This window comes from Haliaeetus albicilla, chromosome 22, assembly GCF_947461875.1.
Source record: "Haliaeetus albicilla chromosome 22, bHalAlb1.1, whole genome shotgun sequence".
In the NCBI taxonomy this organism is placed as follows: Eukaryota; Metazoa; Chordata; class Aves; order Accipitriformes; family Accipitridae; genus Haliaeetus; species Haliaeetus albicilla.
This window is the reverse complement of record NC_091504.1, coordinates 6190531-6215207: the sequence shown is the minus strand read 5'-3', so window position 1 is coordinate 6215207 and position 24677 is coordinate 6190531. Positions and strand designations below refer to the sequence as shown.

Genomic DNA, 24677 nt, shown 5'->3' with positions numbered 1-24677 from the left:
CCCTCAGGAGGGTTCTACCCCCCCTCACCCCCATTAAAACCCTTCTTGCCCCCCCCAGCCCCCATTAAAACTCTTCTTAACCCCCCCTGCCCCTCGGGGGGGGGGGTGTCTACCCCCCCTCAATCTCCATTAAGACCCTTCTCGCCCCCCCAGCCCCTCAGGAGGGTTCTACCCCCCCTCACCCCCATTAAAACCCTTCTTGACCCCCCCAGCCCCCATTAAAACCCTTCTTGCCCCCCAGCCCCTCGGGGGGGGGGATTCTACCCCCCCCCCAATCTCCATTAAGAACCTTCTCGCCCCTCAGGAGGGTTCTCCTCCCCCTCACCCCCATTAAAACCCTTCTTGCCCCCCCAGCCCCTCAGGAGGGTTCTCCCCCCCCCTCACCCCCATTAAAACCCTTCTCGCTCCCCCCAGCCCCTCAGGCAGGGTCCTACCCCCACTCAGCCCCCATTAAAACCGTTCTTGTCCCCTCAGCCCCTCGGGGGGGGGGTTCTACCCCCCTCAATCTCCATTAAGGCCCTTCTCGCCCCCCCAGCCCCTCAGGGCCTGTACCCGCCAGAGGAGGGCCGCAGCGCGCATGCGCGAGTCGGGAAGCGCGGCCGCCACCTCCGAGCGCCAGGGGGCGCTGTTTCCGCCGTTCCTGCTCTCCCGCGGGGCATGCCGGGAGTTGTAGTTTTTGTCGCCCCGGGCCTGCTCTCCGCCATGTTTGTTCTGGGGCATGCTGGGAGTTGTAGTTCTGCGCCCAGGGGTCTCGTCGGCCATCTTGGCAGCGGCGCATGCTGGGAGCTGTAGTTCTGCTCCCAGGGGTCTCGTCGGCCATCTTGGCAGCAGCGCAGGCTGGCGGCTGTAGCTGGGCCTCCTGGCCGCCACGCTGCTCTTGGCGGTCGGCCGGCAGTGGCAGCTGGGCACCGGTGCCCCCTCGCCCGCCACGGAGCTTCCCTCCCTGGTTTGTCTCCGTGGGGGCGGTGGGTTTTTCCCCACCCAGGATCCTCCAAATCACCTCCAAGACCCTGGACCTGCCACCCCCCCACCTGAAGACCACCCGACTTTTGGCCCGTCCTGGCGTGTCCCGAGACCATCCTTGCGCCCCAGCGCCCTCTTCGAGCACCGCGGGGTCTTTTTGGCCCCCTCCGAACCGCTCCTGAGGCCATGAGCACCTTCAACCAAGGCTGGATGACAAAGTCTTTGCCTTTTAGCCCACTGATCCAGGCACGCTGGGAGAAGATGGCCACCGCCACGGAGAGGCGCTCACCACCATCATTGGGAACCCACGGCCGCCCAGCCACGAAGACATGTTCGGTGCCATCATTGTGTTAGGACAGTATATCTGCCAAGCTGTGAAGCCACACTCGACACCATCACTGCCTTAGGACACCACGTCCATGAAGATGTGGTCAACACCATCGGTGTGTTAGGAGACCACGTCCACCACCACAAAGATGCACTCAACACCGTTGTTGTGTTGGGCAACCACGCCTGTCAAGCCAGGAAGACATGCTCAACACCATCGCTGCATTAGGAAACCACGTCTACCACCATGAAGACCTCCTCAACTCCATTGTTGTGTTAGGCAACCATGTCCTCTGAGCCGTGAAGATGCACTGAACATCATTGTCATTGCATCGGGAAATCATATCCACAGCTATGAAGATGTGTTCAACACCAGCGTTGTATTGGTGACCCACGTCCATCAAGCCATGAAGGCGGGCTCAACACCACCATTGTGTTGGGAAAACACGTCCTTCACCATGAAGATGCGCTCAGTCCCTTCATTGCCTGCATGGACCACATCCACCAAGCCATGAAGACGCACTCAACACCAGTGCTGCATTGGGAAACCACGTCCACCACCGTGAAGACATACTCAGTACCTTCATTGTGTTGATGAACCGCATCCACCAAGCCACAAAGAAGTGTTCAACACCAGCGCTGCATTGGTTGTGTATCCACAATCACTACGGTTCTTCCCAGGTGCTTTCTCAACGCCGTGTGTGAGCCACCAGCTTGTGAGCTGTGTGCCTGGGTGTCATCTTCTCAGCTCGTAGCAGCTTCAAGAGATATTTTTTCCCCAAAAAAACCCACTTCCCACACCCCCAGGAGCAACAGAAAGCTCTTCTGGTGGACGCAGTGACCTAGACGTGGCCACTGCCATGCCGTGACGTCCCGTGTGCAGCCACTGCAGCCCTGGGCACCCAACGCCACCAGCAGGGACCTGGCTCCTGCTTGGACCTTCCGTTCTACAGCCCTGCCTGGTCGGCGGTCGGTGGCCCGGCTGGAGCTGGGGTGGGATGAGGTGGCCTTGGAGGGCCTGGTCCCACTGCAACCGGGCTGTCATTGGGGAACTGTATTTGTGGTTTTATATATGTATATTAAAAAATATATTTAAAAATTTACATATTAATATAATATAGTGTAATATAATAAATATTACATTATATTATACACAAAAATCTATTTTATATTTATATATTATATTTATATTCTACACAAAATATTTTTATATTATATTTATATTCATACACTGTTCTGCATGTGTATTATGTATTTTAAATCTTATATGCTTATAGATATTAATCTCTTATAAAATATTAAAATATAAGCATATAAAATTACATACCATTACATGTGTTATATAGATAAATAAAAAGGGTGTTGTATATTTTACAGATATAAATATACATATGACATAAATATATTATATATCATGTTAATAAAATACTGCACCACTGTGTAAATACTTAAAAAATTTATTTATACATATATGTACACGCCTTTCTATACACCTATATATAAATACAGGGGTGTTACACACACACACACTTGTAGATACACGACATCCCTTACAGGCCGTACTGGTCTGTACTGGTCTGAGCAGGAGGCAGCGGCTCCCGACATCCCTTCCCAATCGCCACGGCAACCAGAGGGCCCCACCCGCGCCCCGCCCCAGTGACATCACCTGCACAGAGGCATTGTGGGCAGGCGGCCATCTTAACGGAGGACGGGCCACTGCGGGGCGCAGGGGACCCAGGTGTGGGGGCGGAGGGGCCCCCGCGGAGAGGACGCAGGCGCCGGTCAGCAGCGGCGGGGCGAGCGCGGGTAGCGCTGGTGCAGCTCGGCGCGGAAGCGCCGGAAGAGTTGCCGGTTGCGGCGCAGCTCGGCCTCCCGCCCGCCGTGGAAGCCGCCGGACTCCTTGAAGCCACGGTGGACGACAAACGCCCCGTCCAGCACCGCAAAGTGGAAGCCGGCCACGTGCAGCTCGCATGCCTGGGGGGGGACACGGTCACCCGGAGCACCCACGGCACCCCCCAGACCCCACAGCACCCACTGATGCCTTATAGCGCCCACCGATGCCTTGTAACACCCGCAGACCCCCACAGTATCCACGGACACCTTACAGCACCCATAGATCCCCATATAGCACCCACAGATCCTCTACAGCACCCATCGGTCCTCTACAGCACCTATAGATCCTCTACAGCACCCATAGACCACCATACCACCCAGAGACCCCCCCATAGCGCCCACTGATGCCTTGTAACACCCACAGACCCCCCCAGTATCCACGGATACCTTACAGCACCCATAGATCCCACAGACCCATACAGCACCCATATAGCACCCATAGATCCTCTACAGCACCCATCGGTCCTCTACAGCACCTACAGATCCTCTACAGCACCCATCGGTCCTCTATAGTACTCATAGGTCCCCAAAGCACCCATTGATGCCTTATAGCACCCACAGACCACCACAGCACCCAGAGACCCTCCCCATAGCACCCACTGATGCGTTATAGCATCCATAGACCCCACATAGCACCCCCAGACCCCTGTAGCACCCACAGACCCCACATAGCACCCCCAGACCCCCGTAGCACCCATAGACCCCCTAGAGCACCCACGGACTATCTACCGCACCCTTCGACCCCCTACAATACCCACAGGCCCTCACGGCATCCGTAGAACCCTACAGCACCCCCAGACCTCCACAGCACCCATAGACCCTCTACAGCACCCATAGTCCCCCTAAGAGCACTCCTAGCCCCGTGACCACCCCAGAGTGACCACAGCCCCCATGGCCACCCTGTGGTCACCAGGGCCACCCCACAGCACCCCCAGCCCCCATGGCCACCCTATAGTCACCATGGCCACCCCACAGAACCCACAGCCCTCATGGCCGCCCCATAGCACCCACAGCCTCCATGGCCACCCTATGGTCACCATGGCCACCCCATAGCACCCCCAGCCCCCATGACCATGCTATGGTCACCCCACAGCACCCACAACCTCCATGGCTACCCCATAGCACTCATGGCTATTCCACAGCCCCCTCATAGCGCTCATGGCCATCCCATAGCACCCACAGCCCCCGTAGCCACCCTATGGTCACCCCACAGCACCCCCAGCCCCCATGGCCACCCTATGGTCACCCCACAGCACCCACAAACCCCATGGCCACCCCATAGCACCCCCAGCCCCCATGGCCACCCTACGGTCACCCCACAGCACCCACAACTCCCATGGCCACCTCATAGCACTCATGGCCACCCCACAGCACCCCCAGCCCCCATGGCCACCCTATGGTCACCCCACAGCACCCACAAACCCCATGGCCACCCCGTAGCACCCCCAGCCCCCATGGCCACCCTACGGTCACCCCACAGCACCTATAACCCCCATGGCCACCCCACAGCGCTCATGGCCATCCCATAGCCCCCTCAGCCCCCATGGCCACCTCATAGCACCCCCAGCCCCCATGGCCACCCTATGGCCACCCCACAGCACCCCCAGCCCCCGTGGCCACCCTATGGTCACCCCACAGCACCCACAACTCCCATGGCCACCTCATAGCACTCACGGCCACCCCACAGCACCCCCAGCCCCCATGGCCACCCTATGGTCACCCCACAGCACCCACAACTCCCATGGCCACCTCATAGCACTCATGGCCACCCCACAGCACCCCCAGCCCCCATGGCCACCCTATGGTCACCCCACAGCACCCATAACCCCCATGGCCACCCCATAGCGCTCATGGCCATCCCATAGTCCCCTCAGCCCCCATGGCCACCTCATAGCACCCCCAGCCCCCGTGGCCACCCTATGGTCACCCCACAGCACCCACAACTCCCATGGCCACCTCATAGCACTCATGGCCACCCCACAGCACCCCCAGCCCCCATGACCACCCTATGGTCACCCCACAGCACCCACAGTCCCCATGGCCACCCTATGGTCACCACAGCCACCCCAAGCCCCCCCAGCCACCCCATGGTCCCCTGCCCCACGGTACCTGGCTGATGCGGTTGAAGCCGTACTGGAGGAAGCGCTCATCGAAGGGTGGCACGCCGTGGGCCGGCCCCACGTAGAAGGGCTCCCAGGGGTCGCGCCACGGGGCCTCGTAGGCCACGCGCAGGTGCGGGGTGGGTGGCAGCACCCACCAGCGCTCATAGTCCGTCGGTGCTTGGCACCGGGGGCACAGCGCCCCGTAGAAGGGCCGGGCGTCCCCCGTGCCCCACAGCTGCAGAAGTTCCGCCTTCGTCCCCGGCACCCGCGTCCCCGCACGGACCTCGAAGGCCGGCAGCACGAACACCACCTGGTCCCAGGATGGCGTGGTGGCCAGGGCTTTGGGGTCCTTCAAAAAGTTGGGGTCCTCCAGGGTGTTGGGGACACCTGGGTCACGGAAGCCCTTGGGGACCTCCAAGGCGTTGGGGACACCTGGGTCACGGAAGCCCTTGGGGACCTCCAAGGCGTTGGGGACACCTGGGTCATGGAAACCCTTGGGGACCTCCAAGGTGTTGGGGACCTCCAGGGCGTTGGGGACACCTGGGTCACGGAAGGCGTTGGGGACCTTTGGGACCTCCAGAGTGTGAGGGACACCCCCATTGCCGATGGTGTTGGGGACACCCGGGACGTTGGGGACACCCGGGACGCTGGGGACACCCAGCCCGTTGGGGACCTCCAGGGCGTTGAGCACTTTGGGGACACCGGGGAGCCTGAGGCCACCAGGAGCCCTCCGTGGCCGGGGGTCCCCCAAGACCCCCGCAGCCCCCAAAGCTTTGGGGTCCCCCAAGAGCCCTGGAACCCCCAAGACTTTGGGGTCCCCCAAGAGTCCTGCAGCCCCCACAGCTGGAGGGTCCCCCAAGACCCCCGCAGCCCCCCTCACCAGGGGGTCCCCCACCCCCCTGCCAGCCCCCCATTTTGGGGGGCGCAGCCCGGCCCCCCCCTCCCGCAGCAGCCTCAGGAATTCCTCCCGCAGCCCCCGGCTGGGCACCACGTCAGCGTCCAACAGCAGCACGAAGCGACCCCCAGTTTTGGGGGGGCCGGGACCCCCGTTCCAGGAAGGGCCCCCCCTTTCCTCCTCCGCCGCCCCCGCCCAGGCCACGTTCCGCAATAAATTCCCGGGGTACGGCACCCCCAAAGTGTAACTGGGGGGGTCGGCAGCCGCCAGACGCCGTAGGGCCCCCCGACATCCCCCCGGTGTTGGGGGGCCGGGGTTGGGGGGTACAACGGGGGGGGGCGCAGCCGCCCCCACCACCACGTGTAAGCGTAAGCGAGCCCGTAAGCCCCGGCAGGGCCCCCCCAAAGCTGCCAACAGCCCCCCCAACCCCTCCTTGGGTACCCCAAAAACAGCCACCGAGAGCGGCCCCCCCCAGAGCCCCCCCAGAGCCCCCCCCAGGGTCCCTGCCACCCGTCCTGGGGTGCCATGGGTGGCCAGAACTAATTCGGGGGGGTCCCAGCGAGGGGGGGTCCCCAAGAGGTCCCGATACACCCGGAAGGTCCCTGAGGTGTCCAGCACCCCCCGAGGGGGGGGCATGGGTGGGGGGGGGCGGCGGTGGGGGAGGGGGGAGCGGGGGGGGGGCAGGGCTCGCAGGTAGAGGGTCTGCAGCAGCGCCAGCCCCCCCAGTAGCCAGGCGCAGCCCCCCAGTAGCCGCCCTCGGCCCATCACCTGCTGACCCCCCCACCCCTCTCCGGACTGGGGGACACTGGGAAGGGGCTGGGAGGGGATTGGGGGGGTCTCTGGAGGCACTGGGAGGGTGCTGGGGGGGGACTGGGAGGGTACTGGGGGGCCTCTGGAGGCACTGGGAGGGTGCTGGGGGGGTACTGGGAGGGTACTGGTGGGGTTCTGGGGGCACTGGGAGGGTGCTGGGGGGGTACTGGGAGGGTACGGGGAGGGTGGTGGGGATACTGGGAGGGACTGGTGGGTGCTTGGGGCTACCGGGGGTCACTGGGGGGGTACATAGGTGTGTACTGGGAAGGTGCTGGAGGTTACTGGGAGGGTGCTGGGGAGCACTGGGGCCAGTTCTGCGGGGCCACCGGGACCAGTGCTGAGCCAGGACCAGTATAGCATGCTGGAAGCACTATGGGATCACTGGGACCAGTAAGGGGCTACTGGGACCAGTCTGGGCCTCTAGGACCAGTGCAGATGGTTACTGGGACCAGTATAGGGGTTATTGGGACCAGTCTGGGCCTATAGGACCAGTATGGGGAGGCTGGAAGGTTTATGGGTGCCGGACCACTACTGGGAGGGGTTACTGGGACCAGTCCGAGTGGGTTACTGGCACCAGTTTGGGGGTGGGGAGCCGTATAGGGGAGACCGGGCCTAGTCCGGGGGTGTCACTGGGCCCAGTCTGGGGGTGGGGAGGAGGGACTGGGCCCAGTTTGGGGGCGGGTGGGGGGGCACTGAGCCCAGGCTAGGGAGGAAACCGGGCCCAGTTTGGGGGGGGAACTGGGCCCAGTTTGGGGCCGGGACCCGCCGGGGCCGGGTGCTCACCGCGCCGCGCCGTCGGGAGGAACCACGCATGCGCGGGGAGGGACGCAGGCGCCCGGGGAGGGGGCGGGGCCCGGGGAGGGGGCGGGGCCCGGGCGGGAGTGGGGCGGGGCTCGGGCGGGAGCGGGGCGGGGCCGAGGCAGGAGGGGCGGGGCCTGCCGTGCCTGGGCCCCGCCCTGCCCGCCTTGTCTCCGCAGCGCTCGGACGCCGGGGTCCCCCCGAACTCCTGGGTGACCCCCAAATTCCCGGGTCCCTCCAAACTCCTGGGTCTTCCCCAAAGCTCCTGGGTCGCCCCCCAAACTCCTGGGGTCCCCCCAAACTCTTGGGTCACCCCCAAATTCCTGGGTCCCCCCAGAAATCCTGGGTTCCTCCAAATTCCCGGGTCCCCCCAATCTCCTGAGACTCCCCCAAAACTCCTGGGTTCCCCCCCGAGCTCCTGGGTCTCCCCAAACTCTTGGGTGACCCCCGAATGCCTGGGTCCCCCCAAACACCTGGGTCCCCCCAAAACTCCTGGTGTCCCCCCAAACTCCTGGGTCTCCCCCAGATTCCTGGGTCCCCCCAAACTCCTGCATCTCCCCCGAACTCCTGGGTGACCCCCAAATTCCCGGGTCCCTCCAAACTCCTGGGTGTCCCCAAACTCCTGGGTCTTCCCCAAAGCTCCTGGGTCGCCCCCCAAACTCCTGGGGTCCCCCCAAACTCTTGGGTCACCCCCAAATTCCTGGGTCCCCCCAGAAATCCTGGGTTCCTCCAAATTCCCGGGTCCCCCCAATCTCCTGAGACTCCCCCAAAACTCCTGGGTTCCCCCCCGAGCTCCTGGGTCTCCCCAAACTCTTGGGTGACCCCCGAATGCCTGGGTCCCCCCAAACTCCTGGGTCCCCCCAAAACTCCTGGTGTCCCCCCAAAATCCTGGGATCCCCCCAAACTCCTGGGTCTCCCCCAGATTCCTGGGTCCCCCCAAACTCCTGCATCTCCCCTGGACTCTTGGGTGACTCCCCAAATCCCTGTGTCTCCCCAAACTCCTGGGTCTCCCCCAAATTCCTGGGACTCCCCAAAATTCCTGGGTCCCCCCCTGAGCTCCTGGGTCCCCCCAAATTCCCGGGTCCCTCTGAACTCCTGGGTCCTCCTCAACTCCTGGGTGTCCCCCCCAAACTCCTGGGTGTCCCCCCCCGAGCTCCTGGCTGTCCCCCCCCGAGCTCCTGGGTCTCCCCCAAATTTCTGGGACCCCCCCAAACTCCTGGGTCCCCCCCGAACTCCTGGGTCCCCCCCAAATTCCTGGGACCCCCCCTGGACATCGGGGTCCCTGGAAAGAAGCTGCCACGGGCACAGGGATGACGGGGGCCACTTTATTGCCAGGGGGGTGTCGGGGCCACGGGGCCTCCAGGGGACGTTGGGGACATCAGGGACATGGAGGCTGTCGGGCCACCATGTGTCTCAGTCCCTCGAGTGGGGACACGGGGGATGTTGGGGTCATTGGGGACAATGGGGGCCAGTCCCTCGTGGTGGGCACGTTGGGGACGTCAGGCCGTGGTGGGTCTCAGTCCTTTGAGTCAAGGCAGTGATGATGTCCCACATCCTTCATGGACATCGGAGATGTTGGGGACACTGGGGACATCAGGCCGTGGTGGGTCTCTGTCCCTCGAGTCAAAGTGATGATGATGTCCCACGTCCTTCGGGGACATTGGAGATGTTGGGGATGTCAGGTTGTGGTGGGTCTCCATCCCTTGAGCTGGGGCGATGACGATGTCCCACATCCTTTGGGGACATCAGAGACACTGGGGACATCAGGCCGTGGTGGGTCTCCATCCCTTGAGCCAGGGCGATGATGATGTCCCACATCCTTTGGGGACATCAGAGACACTGGGGACATCAGGCCGTGGTGGGTCTCCATCCCTTGAGCCAGGGGGATGACAATGTCCCACCTCCTTCAGGGACATTGGAGACATCGGGGATGTTGTGGACATCGGGCCGTGGTGGGTCTCCATCCCTTGGTCCAGGGCGATGAAGATGTCCCACATCCTTTGGGGACATCAGAGACGTTGGGGACGTTGGGCCATGACAGGTCTCAGTCCTTTGGGCTGGGGACATTGGGGACATCAGACCACGATGTGTCTCAGTCTGTTGATCCAGGGTGATGACAAGGTCCCACGTCCCTTGGGGACGTTGGGGACCTGAAGCCACAATGTGTCTCAGTCCCTCCAGCCGAGGCGATGACGAGGTGCCCGTGTCCCTCGGGGACGTCGGGCTGCGACATGTCTCAGTCCTTTCAGGTGGTGTCCACATCCTTTGAGGACACTTTGGGGACATCGAGCCGTGCTGGGTCTCGGTCCCTTGGGTCACAGCGGTGATGAGGTGCCCGTGTCCCTCAGGGACATTGGGGACATCGAGTTGTGACGAGTCTCAGTCCCTCGGGCTCGGTGACATCGCGCTGCGACGTATCTTGATGTCTTGGGTGGGGGATGTTGAGGACACTGGGGACGTTGGGGACATCGAGGATGTTGGGGACACTGGGAATGCCAGGGGCACTGGGGATGTTGGGGACACTGGGGACACTGAGCCACGATGTGTCTCAGTCCCTCAAGTTGGGGACATTGGGGACACCAGGGACATCAGGCCATGATGTCTCACAGGCCTTGGGGGACTTCGGGACATTGAGGACATCAAGCCATGACGTATCCCAGCCCAATGGCTTGGGGCAAAAGGTGCCCATGTCCCCCAGGTGGGGGACACTGGGGACATTGAGCCATGGCGTGTCTCTGTCCCTCAGGTTGGGGACGTTGGGGACATCGGGGCATGGCAAGTCTCCATCCTTTGGATTGGGGACATCAGGTCATGGGATGTCTCCATCCCTTGGGTTGGGGACATCGGGGACATCGAGCCACATTGTGCCTCAGCCCCGCGAGTTGGGAACGTTGGGGACATCGGGCCATTGAGCCACGATATCTCCATCACTTGGGTCAGGGACGTTGGGGACATCAAGCCACATCGTGCCTCGGTCCCTTGTGTTGGGGACATTGGGGATGACACCCATGGGGGGGGCACACACTTTTGGGGGGACTCTGCCAAAAACGCAGACCCCGGGGAGGTGGGGGGGAGGGGGACGGACGACAAGGACGGGGTGGGTGACAGGGACAAGGTGGCTGACAAGGGACAGGGACACTCGGGGTGGGGGGGCCACAGGCTCCTACAGGTGGGTCCAAGCCACCCACTGACACAAAATTTGGGGACGGGTCCCGGAGTGGGGGTGGGGACGGGGACACGGGGGATGGGACCCAGGCGTCCGGGCTGGGGGAGGGGGGGGCCACCAGCCCCCCCCCAATTACCTTAGAGACTCGTTACGAGTTAAATTAGCACGAAAGGCCCCGGGGGGGGGCGGTGGGGGGAGGGGACACGGCCGGGGCCGGGGGGACGGTGGCACCGGGCCGGGGTGACAATGACAATATGCCATACTGGGGGCAAGTCGCGTCACAGACTTAGTTCAGAACGACGGGGCGCGCTGGCTTCCGGCTGTGGGGGGGACACGCGGAGGAACAGGCGTCAGGAACCCCGGCATCCGGCTCATGAACCCCCCCCTTGCATCCCCCGAGGGACCCAGGTGTCCATGAGCATGCACCCCCCCCAAACTAAGGGACCAGGCACCCGGGTGTCGGCCCCCACCCAATAACGGACCCGGGTATCCGAGTGTCCCCCCCCCACTAAGGGACCCCGGCACCCCCCTAAGATGACAGCCAGGTATCGGGGCTCCCTCCCCACCCCCATCACCAGGACCCAGGTCACCCCCCACCCCCTCCCCCCCACCCTGATGGGTGCCCCCCCGCAGGGACCCAAATCTCCGGGCCCCCTACCTTGGCGGAAGGCGTCCTGGAGGCGGCTCTGGGGGAGTTGATACAACTCAGCGAAGGGGTCGCGGGGCGACCGGGGCGGGGGGGGCGGGCGGGGGCTGGGGGTACCCCCCGAACGCCTGGCTCCCCCGCGGTTGACGACGGCGGCAGCGGCCAATCCCTGCAGTAGGCGACGCAAGGCGGGGCCGGGCGGGGCCGACGGGGGTGGCGGCGGTGACGTCTCGGGGGTGAGGAGGGAGACGGGGGTCCCACCCGGGATCCCCCCGGGACTCTCGGGACTCGGCGGTAACTTTTCGGGTGCTGCCTCGGGGGGCTCCAGGGGGCCGAAGGCAAAGGGCGGGGCTTGCCGGGGGGTGTAAGGGGGCGTCCAGGTCTCGGTGGATCCCCCCGGCGCCTCGGGGATCCCCAGGCCTGGTGCGAGGCGGGCGCCCGCAGCCAAGCCTATGCCGGCATTGGCTCCGCCGACAGCTCCGAGGGTAGGACCGATGGTGGGGCCCAGGGACGAGCCAACACCGGCAGCGAGGTTGGCTCCAAGGCCAAGTCCGGTGCCAAGGGCGGTGCCGACGTTGGCTCCGATGGCAGCTCCAACACCGAGGCCAACACCAGATCCAAGAGCAGGGTCAACACTGGCTCCAAGGCCAAGGCCAATGGTGGATCCAAGAGCAGAGCCAGCGTTGGCTCCAACGGCAGCTCCAGCACCAAGCACAACACCGGATCCAACGTTGGCTCCAGCACCGAGTCCAATGCTGGTGTCAATACTGGTTCCAAGAGCAGAGTCAACGTTGGCTCCAATGTTGGCTCCAAGGCTGAGTCCAACAGTAGTGCCAACATCAGGTCCAAGCCCAGAGCCAACGTTGGCTCCGAGCGCAGCTCCAACAGCAAATCCAAGGGCAGATCCAAGACCGGAGCCACCGCTGCCTCCAACGCCAGCTCCAACTGCAAGTCCAACGCCGGCAACAACATCAGATCCAGGAGCGGAGCCAATGTTGGAGCCAACATTGGCTCCGAGGCCAAGTCCAACACTGGATCCAAGAGCAGAGCCAACGCCAGCACCCATGTTGGCTCCAATAGCAGCTCCAATGCCAAGTCCAACACCCGATCCAACATCCGATGTAAGAGCGGTGCCAGCGTTGGCTCCAACACCAAGTCCAACGCCAACATCAACGTTGGATCCGAGAGCAGCACCAACATTGGCTCCAACTCCAGCTCCAATGGCAAGTCCAACACCGGATCCAAGAGAAGGGCCAACGTTGGCTCCAACACCGGCTCCAACGGCAAGTCCAACACTGGATCCGAGACCAGAGCCAACGTTGGCTCCAACAGCAGCACCAACGGCAAGTCCAATGCCAGGTCCAACACCAGATGAAAGAGCAGAGCCAACATTGGCTCCAAGAGCAGCTCCAACGCCAAGTCCAACAGTGGATCCAAGACTGGAGCCAACGTTGGCTCCAATATTGGCTCCAAGGCCAAGTCCAACACCAGCGCTGACTCCAGCACCTATATTGGCTCCAACGCTGGCACCGACGGTGAGTCCCACGCCAGCGCCGACATCAGATGGAAGAGCAGGACCAACAGCCCCAATGCCGAGCCCAACGCTGGCTCTGACACCGCCACCAAGACCAGGCCCAATGTTGGCCCCGACACTGAGCGCAACGCCGGCTCCGAGACTGGGGCCAGTGTCCGCTCCACCATTGGCTTGGAGACCAGCTCCAATATCATCTCCGGTGCCAGCTCCAAGAGCAGCTCCAATATCAGCCCCAAGGTTGGGGCCAACATCGGCGCCGGTGCCAGCTGCCACACCGAGGCCAACGTCGACTCTGATGCCAGCTCCCACGCCAATGCCAACTCCAGCGCTGACATCAGAGCCAAGACCGTGTCCAACACCATCTCCAAGGCCACGTCCAACATTTGCTCCAATGCCGGCTCCAAGACCAGGGTCAATGTTGGCCCCAACGTTGCCTCCAAGACCATGTCCGATGGCAGCTCCGAGAGCAGGTCCCATGTTGGCATCAAGACCAGGTCCCATGTTGGCTCCAAGACCAGGTCCAACACCAGCTCCGACAGCAGGGTCAACAGTGGCCCCAAGGCCAGCTCCAAGACCATGTCCAACATCAGCTCCGAGGCCACATCCAACGTTGACCCCAAGGCCAAGGCCAACGTTGACGCCAACATTAGCTCCAATGTCATCTCCAAGCCCAGATCCGACACCAAGGTCAACGCTGGATCCAATGCCGGGGCCAACACTGAGGCCAATGCTGGGGTCAGCGCCAACACCAAGGTCCCCACCAGCTCCGATGGCAGCACCAGGGAAGTCAAGGCTTGGGCCGAAGGGCTCGGGGGGGCCCGGGGGGGCCTCAGCTGCCAGCTGCTGCCGCAGGCACCAGGCTTCAGCCTCACTGCAGGAAAGACAGGGGGTTATGGGGGGGCCTGGGCTAAGCCCGGACACCTGGGTCCCCCTGAGGGGAGCGGAGGGTGCCGGGACCCATGGGTGCCATGTGGGGTGGAAGGTACCCAGACATTGGGCTTCCCTCAGGGATGATGGGACACCTGGGTCCCCTGGGGCTGATGGGACCTCCCGGATGTCTGGGTCCCTTGGGGGGGTGATGGGGCTACCCGGACGCCTGTGTCCACTCACCTGATGACAAAGTTGTGGGCGAGCAGGGCCGGGCCCTCAGGGCGCAGTCGGGCGTAGACCCACGTCCAGCCCAGGCCGTCCTTGCGTTGCAGCCGCGTCACCAGCTCCCCCCGCGCCTCTGCCCCTGCTCCTGCTGCGGGGACAAGGGGACATCAGCAGGGACGGGGGGGGTGAGGGCAGGGGGCAGGGGACGGTTGGGGGAATGGGGACATGGGGATGTCAACAGGATGGGAGTGATTGGGGGAGTTGGGGACATGGGGATGTCAACGAGGTCGGTTGGGGTGGATGGGGACATGGGGGTGTCCATGGGGACAGGGGTGATTGGAAGGGATGGGGACATGGGTATGTCAATTGGGACAGGGGGTCAACGGGGACAGGGGGTCACCTGGGGCATGGAGGACACCTGACAGGAGACAAGGTGACTCCAGGGGATGTGTGGGACACTAAGGATGTTGCGGGGGGGGGGGGGCAGAGTGACAGCAGGGAACCCAGGGAACAACCAGGGTGATGGAGGACACCCTTGGGAATGCAGGGACCCAGAGGACAGCCAGGGGGCAGGAAGACCCCAGGGATCCCGAGGGACAGCTGGGGGGGGACAGGGAGACCCCAGGGGACCCTGGGGACAGCTGAGGGGACACTCACCGAGGCGGAGGTGCTGGCGAGCGACGTGGCCAAGGTCCTCGGGGTGCAGGAGCCGGTACCAGGAGCGACCCAGGAGCTCCCCACGCCCGTAGCCCAGGTGGATCAGGACGCTGTGGGACAGCACGTCTGGGTCCCTCGCCCACCCATGCCTGTGTCCCATCCAGATGTCTGGGTCCCCTCCTAGATACCTGTGTCCACCCTGATGCCTCGGTTCCCTCGTGCGTGCTTGGTCCCCTCCCGGATTCCTGTGTGCCCCCAGACACCTGGATCCCTCCCGGACACCTGGGTCCTCCCGGGATGCCCAGGTCCCCTCCCAGACATCTGGGTCCCCCCTGGACACCTGGGTCCCCCCTGGACACCGGGCCCCTCACCTGTCGGAGATGTCGAGCAGGGCAAGGTCACGGGCATGGCGGCTCTGGAACGCAGGCAGCAGCAGGCAGTCGGGGCAGGGCCAAGGTGGGGGGTCCAGGGGGGCACAGAAGGCGACGAAAAGTCCTGGGGAAGCCCCGGGGGGGCCAGGGGGGGCCTGGAACCGGCCCCGCAACAGCACCAGCTTCCGCCCGGCACTGGGACGGCGCGAGGCCCGCGAGGTGGTGAAACGGCAGCGGAAGAGGCGCTCTGCGGGAAGGGGTCCTCTGTTGGTCCCTCTGGCCTCTGTCCATCCCTCCGTCCATCTCTCCATCCTTCCTTCCATCCATCCCTCCATCCCTCGTCCTTCCATCCCTCCGTCTTTTCTTCCATTCTTCCTTCCCTCCCTCCCCCTTCCATCCATCTCTCCGTCCCTCTGTCCTTCCATCCCTCTGTCCTTCCATCCTTCCAACCTTCTGTCCTTCCATCTATCCTCTTCTGCCATGCTTCCTTCCCTCCATCTTTCTGTCCCTCTCTCCACCCATGCCTCTGTCCTTCCACCCCTCCAGCCACCCTTCCAATACTCCATCCTACCCACCCTCTGTCCTTCCATCCTTCCATCCATCCCTCCATCCTTCCTTCTAACCCTCTGCCCTTCCTTCCCTCTGTCCTTCCCTCCATCCTTCTGTCCATCCCTCCTTCCAACCCTCTGGCCTTCCGTCCTTCCCTCCCTTCCTCCATCCTTCCATCCATCCATCCCTTTGTCCTTCCATCATCCCTCCATCCTTCCCTCCTTCCATCCCTCCATCCCTCCATCCCTCTGTCCTTCCTCCTGCTCATTCATCCCTCCCTCCATCCACCCATCCCTCCCTCCCTCTGCCCACGCCCCACCAAGCCCCTCCCCATCGGCCCCACCCCCTCGGAGCCCCCACCCACCTGCCTGGGGGGGCCCGGGCAGAGTGAGCTGATGTCGCACCAGGGGGTGGTCGGCGGGATCCAGCAGGTCGTAAATGCTGTCACCCTGTGCCACCAGGTCTACCTGCGTGGGGGGGAGGCGGGAGGATCAGCACCCAGCACCCAGCGCCTTCCCCTGGCATCCAGCACCCCCCAACACCCATCATCCTGCAGCACCAGAGCCACCTGCACCCAAGGGGGACAGCACCCTGCACCCAAGGGGGACAGCACCCTGCACCCAACCTTGTCCCTGCATGCAGGTGCCTACCATGGAGTGCCCCAGGTGCTGCGCGACATTGTCGGTGACGCCGACCAGCTTCCCCTCGCGGGTGACGGCCAGCAGGAAGCCGGGCAGTGATGCCACCAGGTCGGCCAGCTCCGGTCCCCCCAGCAGCTCCATGGGTGCTCCCCGTGCCGGGCCTGCATGGGGACACACGTCAGTACTTATCCAGCACCCACTCAGCACCCGCCACCTTGCCCGCACAGTCCCACTGCAGTCGCAGGGCACCCACGTGGCCTCAGCACCCAAAGCACCAGCCGTGGAGTCACCAGTGGCACCCATAGCCTTGCCCACGTGGTCCCATGGTGGCCCTGGCAGGACCCACAGCATCACCCACGTGGACCCACGGGAGTCCCAGTCTCTGTCCCCAGCCCCAGTCCCTGTCCCTGTCCCTTGTCCCTGTCCCTCATCTCCAGCCTCTGGTCCATGATCCTGGGTCCTTGTCCTGGTTCCTGACCCAATTCCAGCCCCGGTCCCTGTCCCAGGATCTCGGTCCCTGTCCTGATCCCCCTGTCCCAGTCCTGATTCTAGGTCCCTATCCTGATCCCTGGTCCCTGGTCCCAGTATCAATCCCTGTCCTAATCCTGGGTCCCAATCCTGATTCCTGGTCTCAGTCCCCATCCCGGTCCCCCTGTGCCAGCCATGATGCCCAATCCCTGGCCCCAGTCTCAGTCCCTATCCCAGTCCTCCTGTCCCAGCCCTGATCCCCGGGCGCTGGCCCCAGTCCCAGCCCTGATCCCCAGTCTCGATCCCAATCACTGGTCTCAGTCCCTCTCCCAGTCCCCCTGTTCCAGCCTGGATCCCCAATCCCTGGCGCGGGTCTCGGTCCCAGCCCTGATCCCTGATCCCTGGCCCCTGTCCCAGCCCTGATCCCCAATCCCTGACACCAGTCCTTGTCCCAGCCCTGATCCCTGGCCCCTGTCCCAGCCCTGATCCCCAATCCCTGACACCAGTCCTTGTCCCAGCCCTGATCCCTGATCCCTGACCCCGGCCTCAGTCCCTCTCCCGGTCCCCCTGTCCCAGCCCTGATCCCCAGTCCCCGGTCGCTGGCTCCTTTCCCAGCCCTGATCCCGGATCCCTCTCCCGATCCTGGATCCCGATCCCGGTCCCTCTCCCGGTCCCGGTCCCCTCCCTCCCGCCCCCGTCCCCGGCCGCTGTCCGCGGTGCTGAACCCGGTACCGCCCCCCCCCCCCGCCGCTGTCCGCGGTGCTGAACCCGCCCCTCCCCGGTGCCCCGGCCGCTGTCCGCGGTGCTGATCGGCGTCCCCCGGTCCCTGACCGCGGTGCTGATGCCACCCCCCGCCTGCTCCGGTCCCCGTCCCCGTCCCGGTCCCCGTCCCTCTCCCGGTGCCCATCGCTGTCCCTCTGCCGGTTCCTGTCTCCAGCCCGGGGTCGGCTCCCCGTTCCCATTCCCCTGCCTGTCTCCAGCCCGGTGCCGCTGCCTGCTCCCATCCCGCTCCCATCCCGGTCCCATCCCGGTCCCAACCCGGTTCTACCCCGTTGTCGCTGCTCAGCCCGGTCCACCGCTCCCGACAGCAGCTCCTGTCCCCCCTTCCTAACGCTGGTGACCGGTCCCATTCCCCAGTCCCATCCCGATGCTGATTCCCCGTCCCATCCCAGTGCCGATGCCCGGTCCTGCGCCTATGCCTGCTCCCATCCCGGTGCCCGGTCCCATCCCGGCGCCGATACCCATTCCCATCCCAGTGCCAGTGCCCCGGTCCCATCCCGGTGCCGATGCCGGGTCCCATCCCGGCTTCGATACCCACCCCAGTGCCAGCTCCCGCTCCCATCCCGCTCCCGTTCCCCATCGCCACCCCACCGCCCTCTCCCAACCCCACTCCCCATCCCGGCTCCAACCCCCCCGACCCCATCCCCATCCCCGGCTCCCCATCCCGACCCTACCTCTCCCTCCCACCCACCCCGTTCCCCAACGCACCGGGACGGAGGCAGGCGCCCTTGCGGGTGTAGATGCAGGCGAGGGCCATGACGTGCAGGTAGGAGAGGCGCGGCCGGTCGCCCTCGGGCAGCGGCAGGAGGTCGCGCAGGGCGCGGATCTCGGCGTTGATCTGGTCCCGCCGCGCCTTGGAGGCGCCCTTGGTGGAGCGGAGCATCCTCGCGCCGCGCCGCCGCCCGCCCGCCCCTTATATGGACCGCGCTGCCCTACGTCACCGGCGCGTCACTCCCCGCCCCGCCCATTCGCAGCGCCGGTTTTGGGGGGGGGTGGGGGGTGGGGGGGGGAACGGCCGCGTCAGAGCTGACGCTGACGCGCGCGCGGCGGTAGGGCGCAAAGGGGGGGGGGCGGCGCGCGGCGGCTTCGCACCGAAATAGGAGATGGCGCGCGGTGAGAGGAGGGGCTGGGGGAGGGGCGGGGCTGGGGGCACGCCCCCTCCCCCTCCCCGCGGGAGGGGGGGGAGCGGTGGAGGGGGCCATGGAGGGAGGGGGGGGGGAGTCCAGGGAGGGTGGAAGGGCCGATGGGGGGGGGGGGCTCGAAGGAGGGGGAGGAATGGATGGAGGGGTCGGTGGAGGGATGGAGGGGGGGATCGAGGGGGGATGGGGGGGTGGATGGGTCAATGGAGGGGCAGAGGAGCCAACGGGGGGTCAAGGGAGGGACGGGGGGATGGGTGGGGGGTCAACGGAGGGATTGGGGGGGCAATAGTGGGATGGAAAGGCTGAAGGGATGGTGGGACGGATGGAGAGGGTCAACGGGGGGATGGAGGGGTCAATGGGGGGATGGAGAAGTCAACGGGGAGATGGAGGGGTCAACAGGGGGATGGAGGGGTCAACGGGGAGATGGAGGGGTCAACGGGGGGATGGAGGGGTCTACAGGGGGATGGAGGGGTCAACGGGGAGATGGAGGGGTCAACGGGGGGATGGAGGGGTCTACAGGGGGTTGGAGGGGTCAAGGGGAGGATGGAGGGGCCAATTGGGGGATGGAGGGGTCAGTTGGGGGATGGAGGGGCCGATGGGGAGATGGAGGGGCTCAAATGATGGAGGCGTCAATGGATGGGTCAACAGAGGGATGGAGGAATTGATGGAGGGTCAACGGAGGGATGGAGGGGGCAACAGGGGGATGGACGGGGTCGTGGGATGGACAGAGGGACGGGTGGGGGTCAAGGGAGGGGTGGGGGAGCCAATGGGGAGGAAGGAGGGGCTCCAGGGGTGGAGGCATTGGTAGAGGGGTCAACCAAACGATGGAGGGGTCAACAGGGGAACGGAAGGGCTCAAGGGATGGAGGGAAGGATGGAGGGGGTCCATGGAGGGATGGAGGGGCCGTCGGGGGGATGGAGAGGCTCGAAGGGCGGAGGGAGGGCTGGAGGGTCAACCGAGGGCTGGAGGGGCCAATGGGGGGGAAGGAGGGGCTCCAGCGGTGGGGCGGAGGATGGAGGGGGGGCAATAGGGGAGGTGGAAGGGCTCAACAGCCAGACGGATGGACGGACGGGTCAATGGTAGGTTGGAGGAGCCAAGAGTGGGTCAAGGGATGAGTGGAAGGGCCAAGAGGGGGCCAACGGGGGGTGGAAGGAGGGATGGAGGAGCCAATGGGGGGGGGGGTGTCCGTGGGGGGGTCAACGTAGGGAGGGTTGGCTGGAGGGATCAACAGAGGGACAGACTGACGGACGGGGGGTCAACGGAGGGACGGGGGGGGGGGCTGGGCTGAGTGTCATCGGGACTACCCTTCCTTGGGGGCACGGAGGGACGGGGGGGGCTAAAGGTGTCAGGAACCCCTGCCAGGCCTCTGGGAACCCCCTTCTCCCCCCCCTCCTCCTTTCGCGGGCGCCCCCGGAGTTTGGCCCCGCCCCCCGCCGCGGTTCCCCTCCCCCCTCCCGGCTCCGCCGCTGCCAAATTTGGGCGCTGAAGTCGCTGCGCTAAAAATAGATCCCGGCGGCTAAAAATAGCGGCGGGGAGGGGCGGGCCCGGACGCCTGGGTCCTCGGGGGGGGGGGGGGGGGGGGAAGAGACGGGGGGGGGAAACTCGGACGCCTGGGTTCCCCCGAGGCGGGGGGAGTCCTGGTTGTGGGGGTCCCCCCCCCCCAAAATCCTGGGTGTCCCCCCCCAAAATCCTGCATTCACCCCCAAAATCCTAGGTTCTCCCCCCCAAAACGGTTGGATTCCCCCCCCCCCGAACAGCTGGGTCCCACCAAACTCCTGGGTGTCCCCCCCCAACTCTTGGATATCCCCCCCGGACTCCTGGGTCCCCCCCAAAACCCTGGGTGCTCCCCCAAAGTCCTGCCCCCCCCCCCCCGCCGCGGCTGCCGGGGGCGGGTTTCCTTGGCAACGGTGGAGCCGCAATGATTTTGGGGGGGGGGGGGGCTGTGAAGAAGGAGGATGAGGATGGAAATGGGGGAGCACAGGAGGATGAAGATGGAGAGGAAGGAGGGGGGAGGATGGTGAATAAGGGGGGGAGGATGAGGAGGGAGGGAGGTGGATGGAGATGAAGGAGGATGAGGAGGGAGGAAGGAGGATGAAGATAGAAGATGAGGAGGGAGGAAGGAGGATGAAGATGAAGGAGGATGAGGAGGGAGAAAGGAGGATGAGGAGGGAGGGAGGTGGATGGACATGAAGGAGGATGAAGGTGGAGGATGAGTAGGGAGGAAGGAGGATGAAGACGGAGGAGGATGAGGAGGGAGGGAGGTGGATGGAGATGAAGGAGGATGAGGAGGGAGGAAGGAGGATGAGGAGGGAGGAGGAAGGGAGGTGGATGAAGACGAAGGAGGATGAGGAGGGAGGAAGGAGGATGAAGATGGAAGAGGATGGGGAGGAAGGGAGGAGATGAAGGTGAAGGAGGATGAGGAGGGAGGGAGGAGAATGAGAAGGGAGGGAGGAGGCTGAAGAGGGAGGAAGGAGGATAAGGAGGGAGGATGAGGGATGAAGGAGGGTGAAGATGGAGGGGGAGGAGGAGGATGGGTGGTGAAGATGAGGGACAAAGGAGAATGAAGATGGGGATGAAGGAGGAGGGGAAGGGGGGTGAAGATGGGGGGGTGAAGGACAATGAAGATGAAGGAGGAAGAGGAGGATGAGGAGGGATGAAGATGAAGGAAGAGGATGAGGAAGAAGGGGGATGAAGATGGAGGAGGGTGGACGAAGGGGCTGGTGGTGAAGCTCGGGGATGAAGGAGGACGAGGAGGATGAAGATGGCACAAAGGGAGGAAGAAGGGGGGGATGAAGTTGGGGGGGAGGATGAGGAGGGGACACACAAGGAGGGGCAGGAGGCCGAAGGCCCAACCACCCCTCACTGCCTGGCAGGGGGGGGGGGGGAATCACCACCCATCGCCATGGCAACAGGGATCCCCACTGCCCCCCCTCATATCAGCCCTGACCCCCCCAAAGGGGACCCAGGCAGCTGAGACACCCCCCCAAAAAAAGGCACACAGGCATCCGGAACAGCCCCCCCCCCCCAAAAAGGGACCCAGGCATCCAGGACCCCCCCACCCCTCAAAAAAAGGGACCCAGGCATCTGGGACAGCCCCCCCCCCCCCCCCCCAAAAAAGGGATCCAGGTATGTGGGACCCCCCCCAAAAAAGAGGGACCCAGGCATCCAGGACACCCCCCCCCCAAAAGAGGACCCAGGTGTCCAGGGGAGACCCCCCCCCCAAAAAGACACAAGGCTGTAGGAAGAAACCATTTATTTGGGGGGGGATGACCCCCAAACCCCTTGAGTCTGGGGGTGGACCCAGGCATTGGGGGGGGGGGGTCAGAGGTCACTTCTTCTTCGCCCCCCCCTCCTCCTCCTCCTCGGCCATGGCCGCCTCCTGCTCCCGCCGCTGGCGCTGGAAGGCGGCGCAGTCCTCGGGCGTCAGCCTGCGGGGTGGGGGGGGGGGCACCCATTGGGGGGGTGTCCCCTCCCTTCCCCCCCCCCATGAGGGACCCAGGCATCCTGGGGACCCCCCCCAAACCCTCCCACAGCACCCACTGGGTGATGGCACCCATCGGGGGTCCCACTGTGGGGGGGATCTCCTCCCTTCCTCCCCCCAGTGAAGGACTCAGGGGTCTGCAGTGGGGTGGGGGGGGCACCCAGGCATCTGGGGGGGGCACCCAGGTGTCCGTGGTGGGGTGGGGGGGGGGGCACCCAGGCATCCAGGAGCACCCACCGGGTGATGACACCCATCGGGGGTCCCGCTAGGGGGGGTGTCCTCCCTTCCTCCCCCCAATGACGGACTCAGGTGTCTGGGGTGGGGGGGGTGGTTTTTTGGGGGGGGGGGCACCCACCGGGGGACGACGCGGAGGCCGAGGCTGCGGGCGGAGCCCACCAGGGACCCCACGAGGGCGGGCAGGGGGGTCCCTCGCGTCGCCAGCGCCGGGTCCCGCTGCTTCACCAGGGCCACCTCGTAGAGGTGCTTCAGGGAGACCACCCCCACCTCCTCGTGCCCTGGGGGGGGGCGCGGGTGTCCAGAGACCCCCCCGGTCCCACCAGACCCCCCCCCCCCCCCCCCCCCCCCACTCCGAGCACAACCCACCCACGGCGATTCCCCGCTCCGTGGGGCACCCAAGAAAACAGACCCGCCTATGGGCACCCATAGGGTCTGAGACCCCCCCCAGCAACCCCAAGACCCCCCCCAGCACCCCCAGACCTCCCCAAACACCTCTAAGTCATGAGACCCCCCCTCACCCCCCCAGCACCCTGACCCCCCCCCAACACCCCTAGTTCCTGGAGCACCCCCCCTCAACTCCAGACCCCCCCAGCACCCACAAACACCCCCCAGTACCCCCTTAAGCACACCTAGGTCCTGGGGACCCCCCCCAAGACCCCCCCAGGCCCTGGGACCCCCATAGACCCCCTCAGCTCCCCCAGCCCCCCCACCCAGCACCCCCCCAAACCCTGCGACCCCCTCCTCAGATTCCACTCCCCCCCCAGGCACCCCTGTCTCCCCCCCCAGAACACCTCCACGCTCCCCCAAGAGCCCCCCCCCAGCCCCCCAGGACCCCCCCCCGGACCCCCCCCTCACCGGGCCGTGCTGCCCCCTTCTCGATGCCGGCGATGGCCTTGAGGAAATACGAGGTGGGGGGGGGCCCGATGCTGAGGTCATAGCTGCGGTCAGGCTGGGGGGGAGCAAGGGGGGGGGTCAAGGGGGGGCACCCACCATGGGGGGGGGTCACCCACTGAGGGAGGGGGCAAATGGGGGGGGCACCCAATGTGGTCGAGGAGTGTCAAGAGGGGGCCAGCCAGCAGTTGTTATTGGCGGGGGGGGCACCCACTGAGGGAGGGGGTCAATGGGGGGGGGCACCCATAGGGGGTATTTGATTGGGGGGGGGGGAGAACCAGGAGGAGGGGGCAGCACCTTTAGGGGGTCAGTGGGGGGGGTGGCACTCAGGGGAGTCAGCTGGGGGGGGAAAGGGGGGGCACCCATGGGGGGGGGCAAGGATGGGGGGGGACATGACAGCACCCAGCATGGAGTCAACTGGGGGGGGGTCAGCACCCATGGGAGAGATCAAAGGGGGGGGGGCAGAACGTAGGAGGGGGTGTCAACACCCACGGGGGGGGGTCTCAACACCCACGGGGCGTCTGGGGGGGTACAGCACCCCCGGGGGGGCAAGGGGGGGGCTCAACACCCACGGGGGGGGCAAGGGGAGGGGGGGCGAAGCACCTTAGACGGGTTTAACCGGGGGGGGGGGGGCAGCACCCACAGGGGGATGGGGGGGGTCCCGGGAGGGTCCCGGGGCCGTGGGGGGGTCCCGGGGGGGTCCCCGCAGACTCACGTGGACGAGCAGTCGGACCCGCAGCGGGATGCCGGCCTTGACGTCCCGGGAGCGCTCGTTGAAGTCCTGGCAGAAGGCGGCGATCGGGACCCCGCGCTGGGGAACGGACCGGGACCGGTCGGGACGGGGCTCGGGACCCCCAACCGGGACCCCCCCTCCAAGCCCCGGGACCCCCCCTTCAGGTCCCGGGACGCCCCCCCCCCCCAGGCCCCGGGACCCCCCTAGCCCCCGCACCTGCCCCAGGACGGGCCCCAGCGGCGGCCCCGGGGCCGCCCCCCCCGCCGGGATGAGGGTCCGGACCGGCCGCGACCCCCGGCCCCCTCCCGGGAACCGACCGCGCCGCCCGCGCCGCCCGCGCCGCCTTCGACATGGCCGCCGGGTCACGTGAGGAGGGAGAGAAGTCACGTGGGTAGGGCCAGAAGGCGAGTGGGCGGGCGGAGGAGAGGGCCGCGGGGAAGGGGGCGGGGCGGAGGTGAGGGAGGCGGGACCGCGGGGAAAGGGGGGCGGGGACCGTGGGAG

At 65.3% G+C, this 24677-nt stretch overlaps 3 protein-coding genes across 4 annotated transcripts; all 3 read right to left on the bottom strand.

Annotated features, from left to right (window-relative positions):
• Window positions 1-2731: 2731 nt before the first annotated feature.
• Window positions 2732-7781, bottom strand: B4GAT1 (beta-1,4-glucuronyltransferase 1). 2 transcript variants are annotated; one of them, XM_069809380.1, is made up of 4 exons: window positions 7136-7781; window positions 5806-7028; window positions 5293-5652; window positions 2732-3264 (listed from the first exon to the last, which is right to left on the bottom strand). In XM_069809380.1, coding segments are annotated over exons 1-4 (1776 nt in total). In that variant the 5' UTR covers window positions 7137-7781; the 3' UTR covers window positions 2732-3072. The 2 variants fall into 2 exon arrangements, with proteins under 2 accessions (XP_069665481.1, XP_069665480.1); XM_069809379.1 differs by having other exon boundaries at window positions 5293-6975; window positions 7030-7781.
• A 1312-nt stretch (window positions 7782-9093) lies between these two features.
• On the bottom strand, window positions 9094-18618 carry LOC138690618 (fibroin heavy chain-like). Its single transcript, XM_069810675.1, has 8 exons — window positions 18370-18618; window positions 16457-16829; window positions 16171-16273; window positions 15258-15504; window positions 14887-14996; window positions 14245-14377; window positions 11613-14005; window positions 9094-11274 (listed from the first exon to the last, which is right to left on the bottom strand). Exons 1-8 carry the CDS (start codon window positions 18576-18578, stop codon window positions 11246-11248), a joined length of 3597 nt encoding a protein of 1198 aa, XP_069666776.1. The 5' UTR covers window positions 18579-18618; the 3' UTR covers window positions 9094-11245.
• A 3452-nt stretch (window positions 18619-22070) lies between these two features.
• On the bottom strand, window positions 22071-24543 carry MRPL11 (mitochondrial ribosomal protein L11). The gene is given in 6 exon segments (XM_069809317.1): window positions 22071-22262; window positions 22671-22830; window positions 23408-23501; window positions 24159-24254; window positions 24393-24465; window positions 24467-24543. Coding segments are annotated over 6 exon segments (585 nt in total). The 5' UTR covers window positions 24529-24543; the 3' UTR covers window positions 22071-22162.
• Window positions 24544-24677: the final 134 nt, after the last annotated feature.

Bases quoted from the DNA above. Each gene is read 5' to 3' on its own strand.
- B4GAT1 (XM_069809379.1), bottom strand. From the start codon at position 6,945: ATGGGCCGAGGGCGGCTACTGGGGGGCTGCGCCTGGCTACTGGGGGGG. The intron at 3,265-5,292 runs GTACCGTGGGGC...GTCCCCCCCCAG, and splicing joins GCTTCAACCGCATCAGCCAG to GCATGCGAGCTGCACGTGGC.
- LOC138690618 (XM_069810675.1), bottom strand. From the start codon at position 18,578: ATGCTCCGCTCCACCAAGGGCGCCTCCAAGGCGCGGCGGGACCAGATC. The intron at 14,997-15,257 runs GTGAGGGGCCCG...GCTGTCCCACAG, and splicing joins CTGCTCGACATCTCCGACAG to CGTCCTGATCCACCTGGGCT. The intron at 11,275-11,612 runs GTAGGGGGCCCG...TCCCCCCCACAG, and splicing joins CCAGGACGCCTTCCGCCAAG to CCGGAAGCCAGCGCGCCCCG.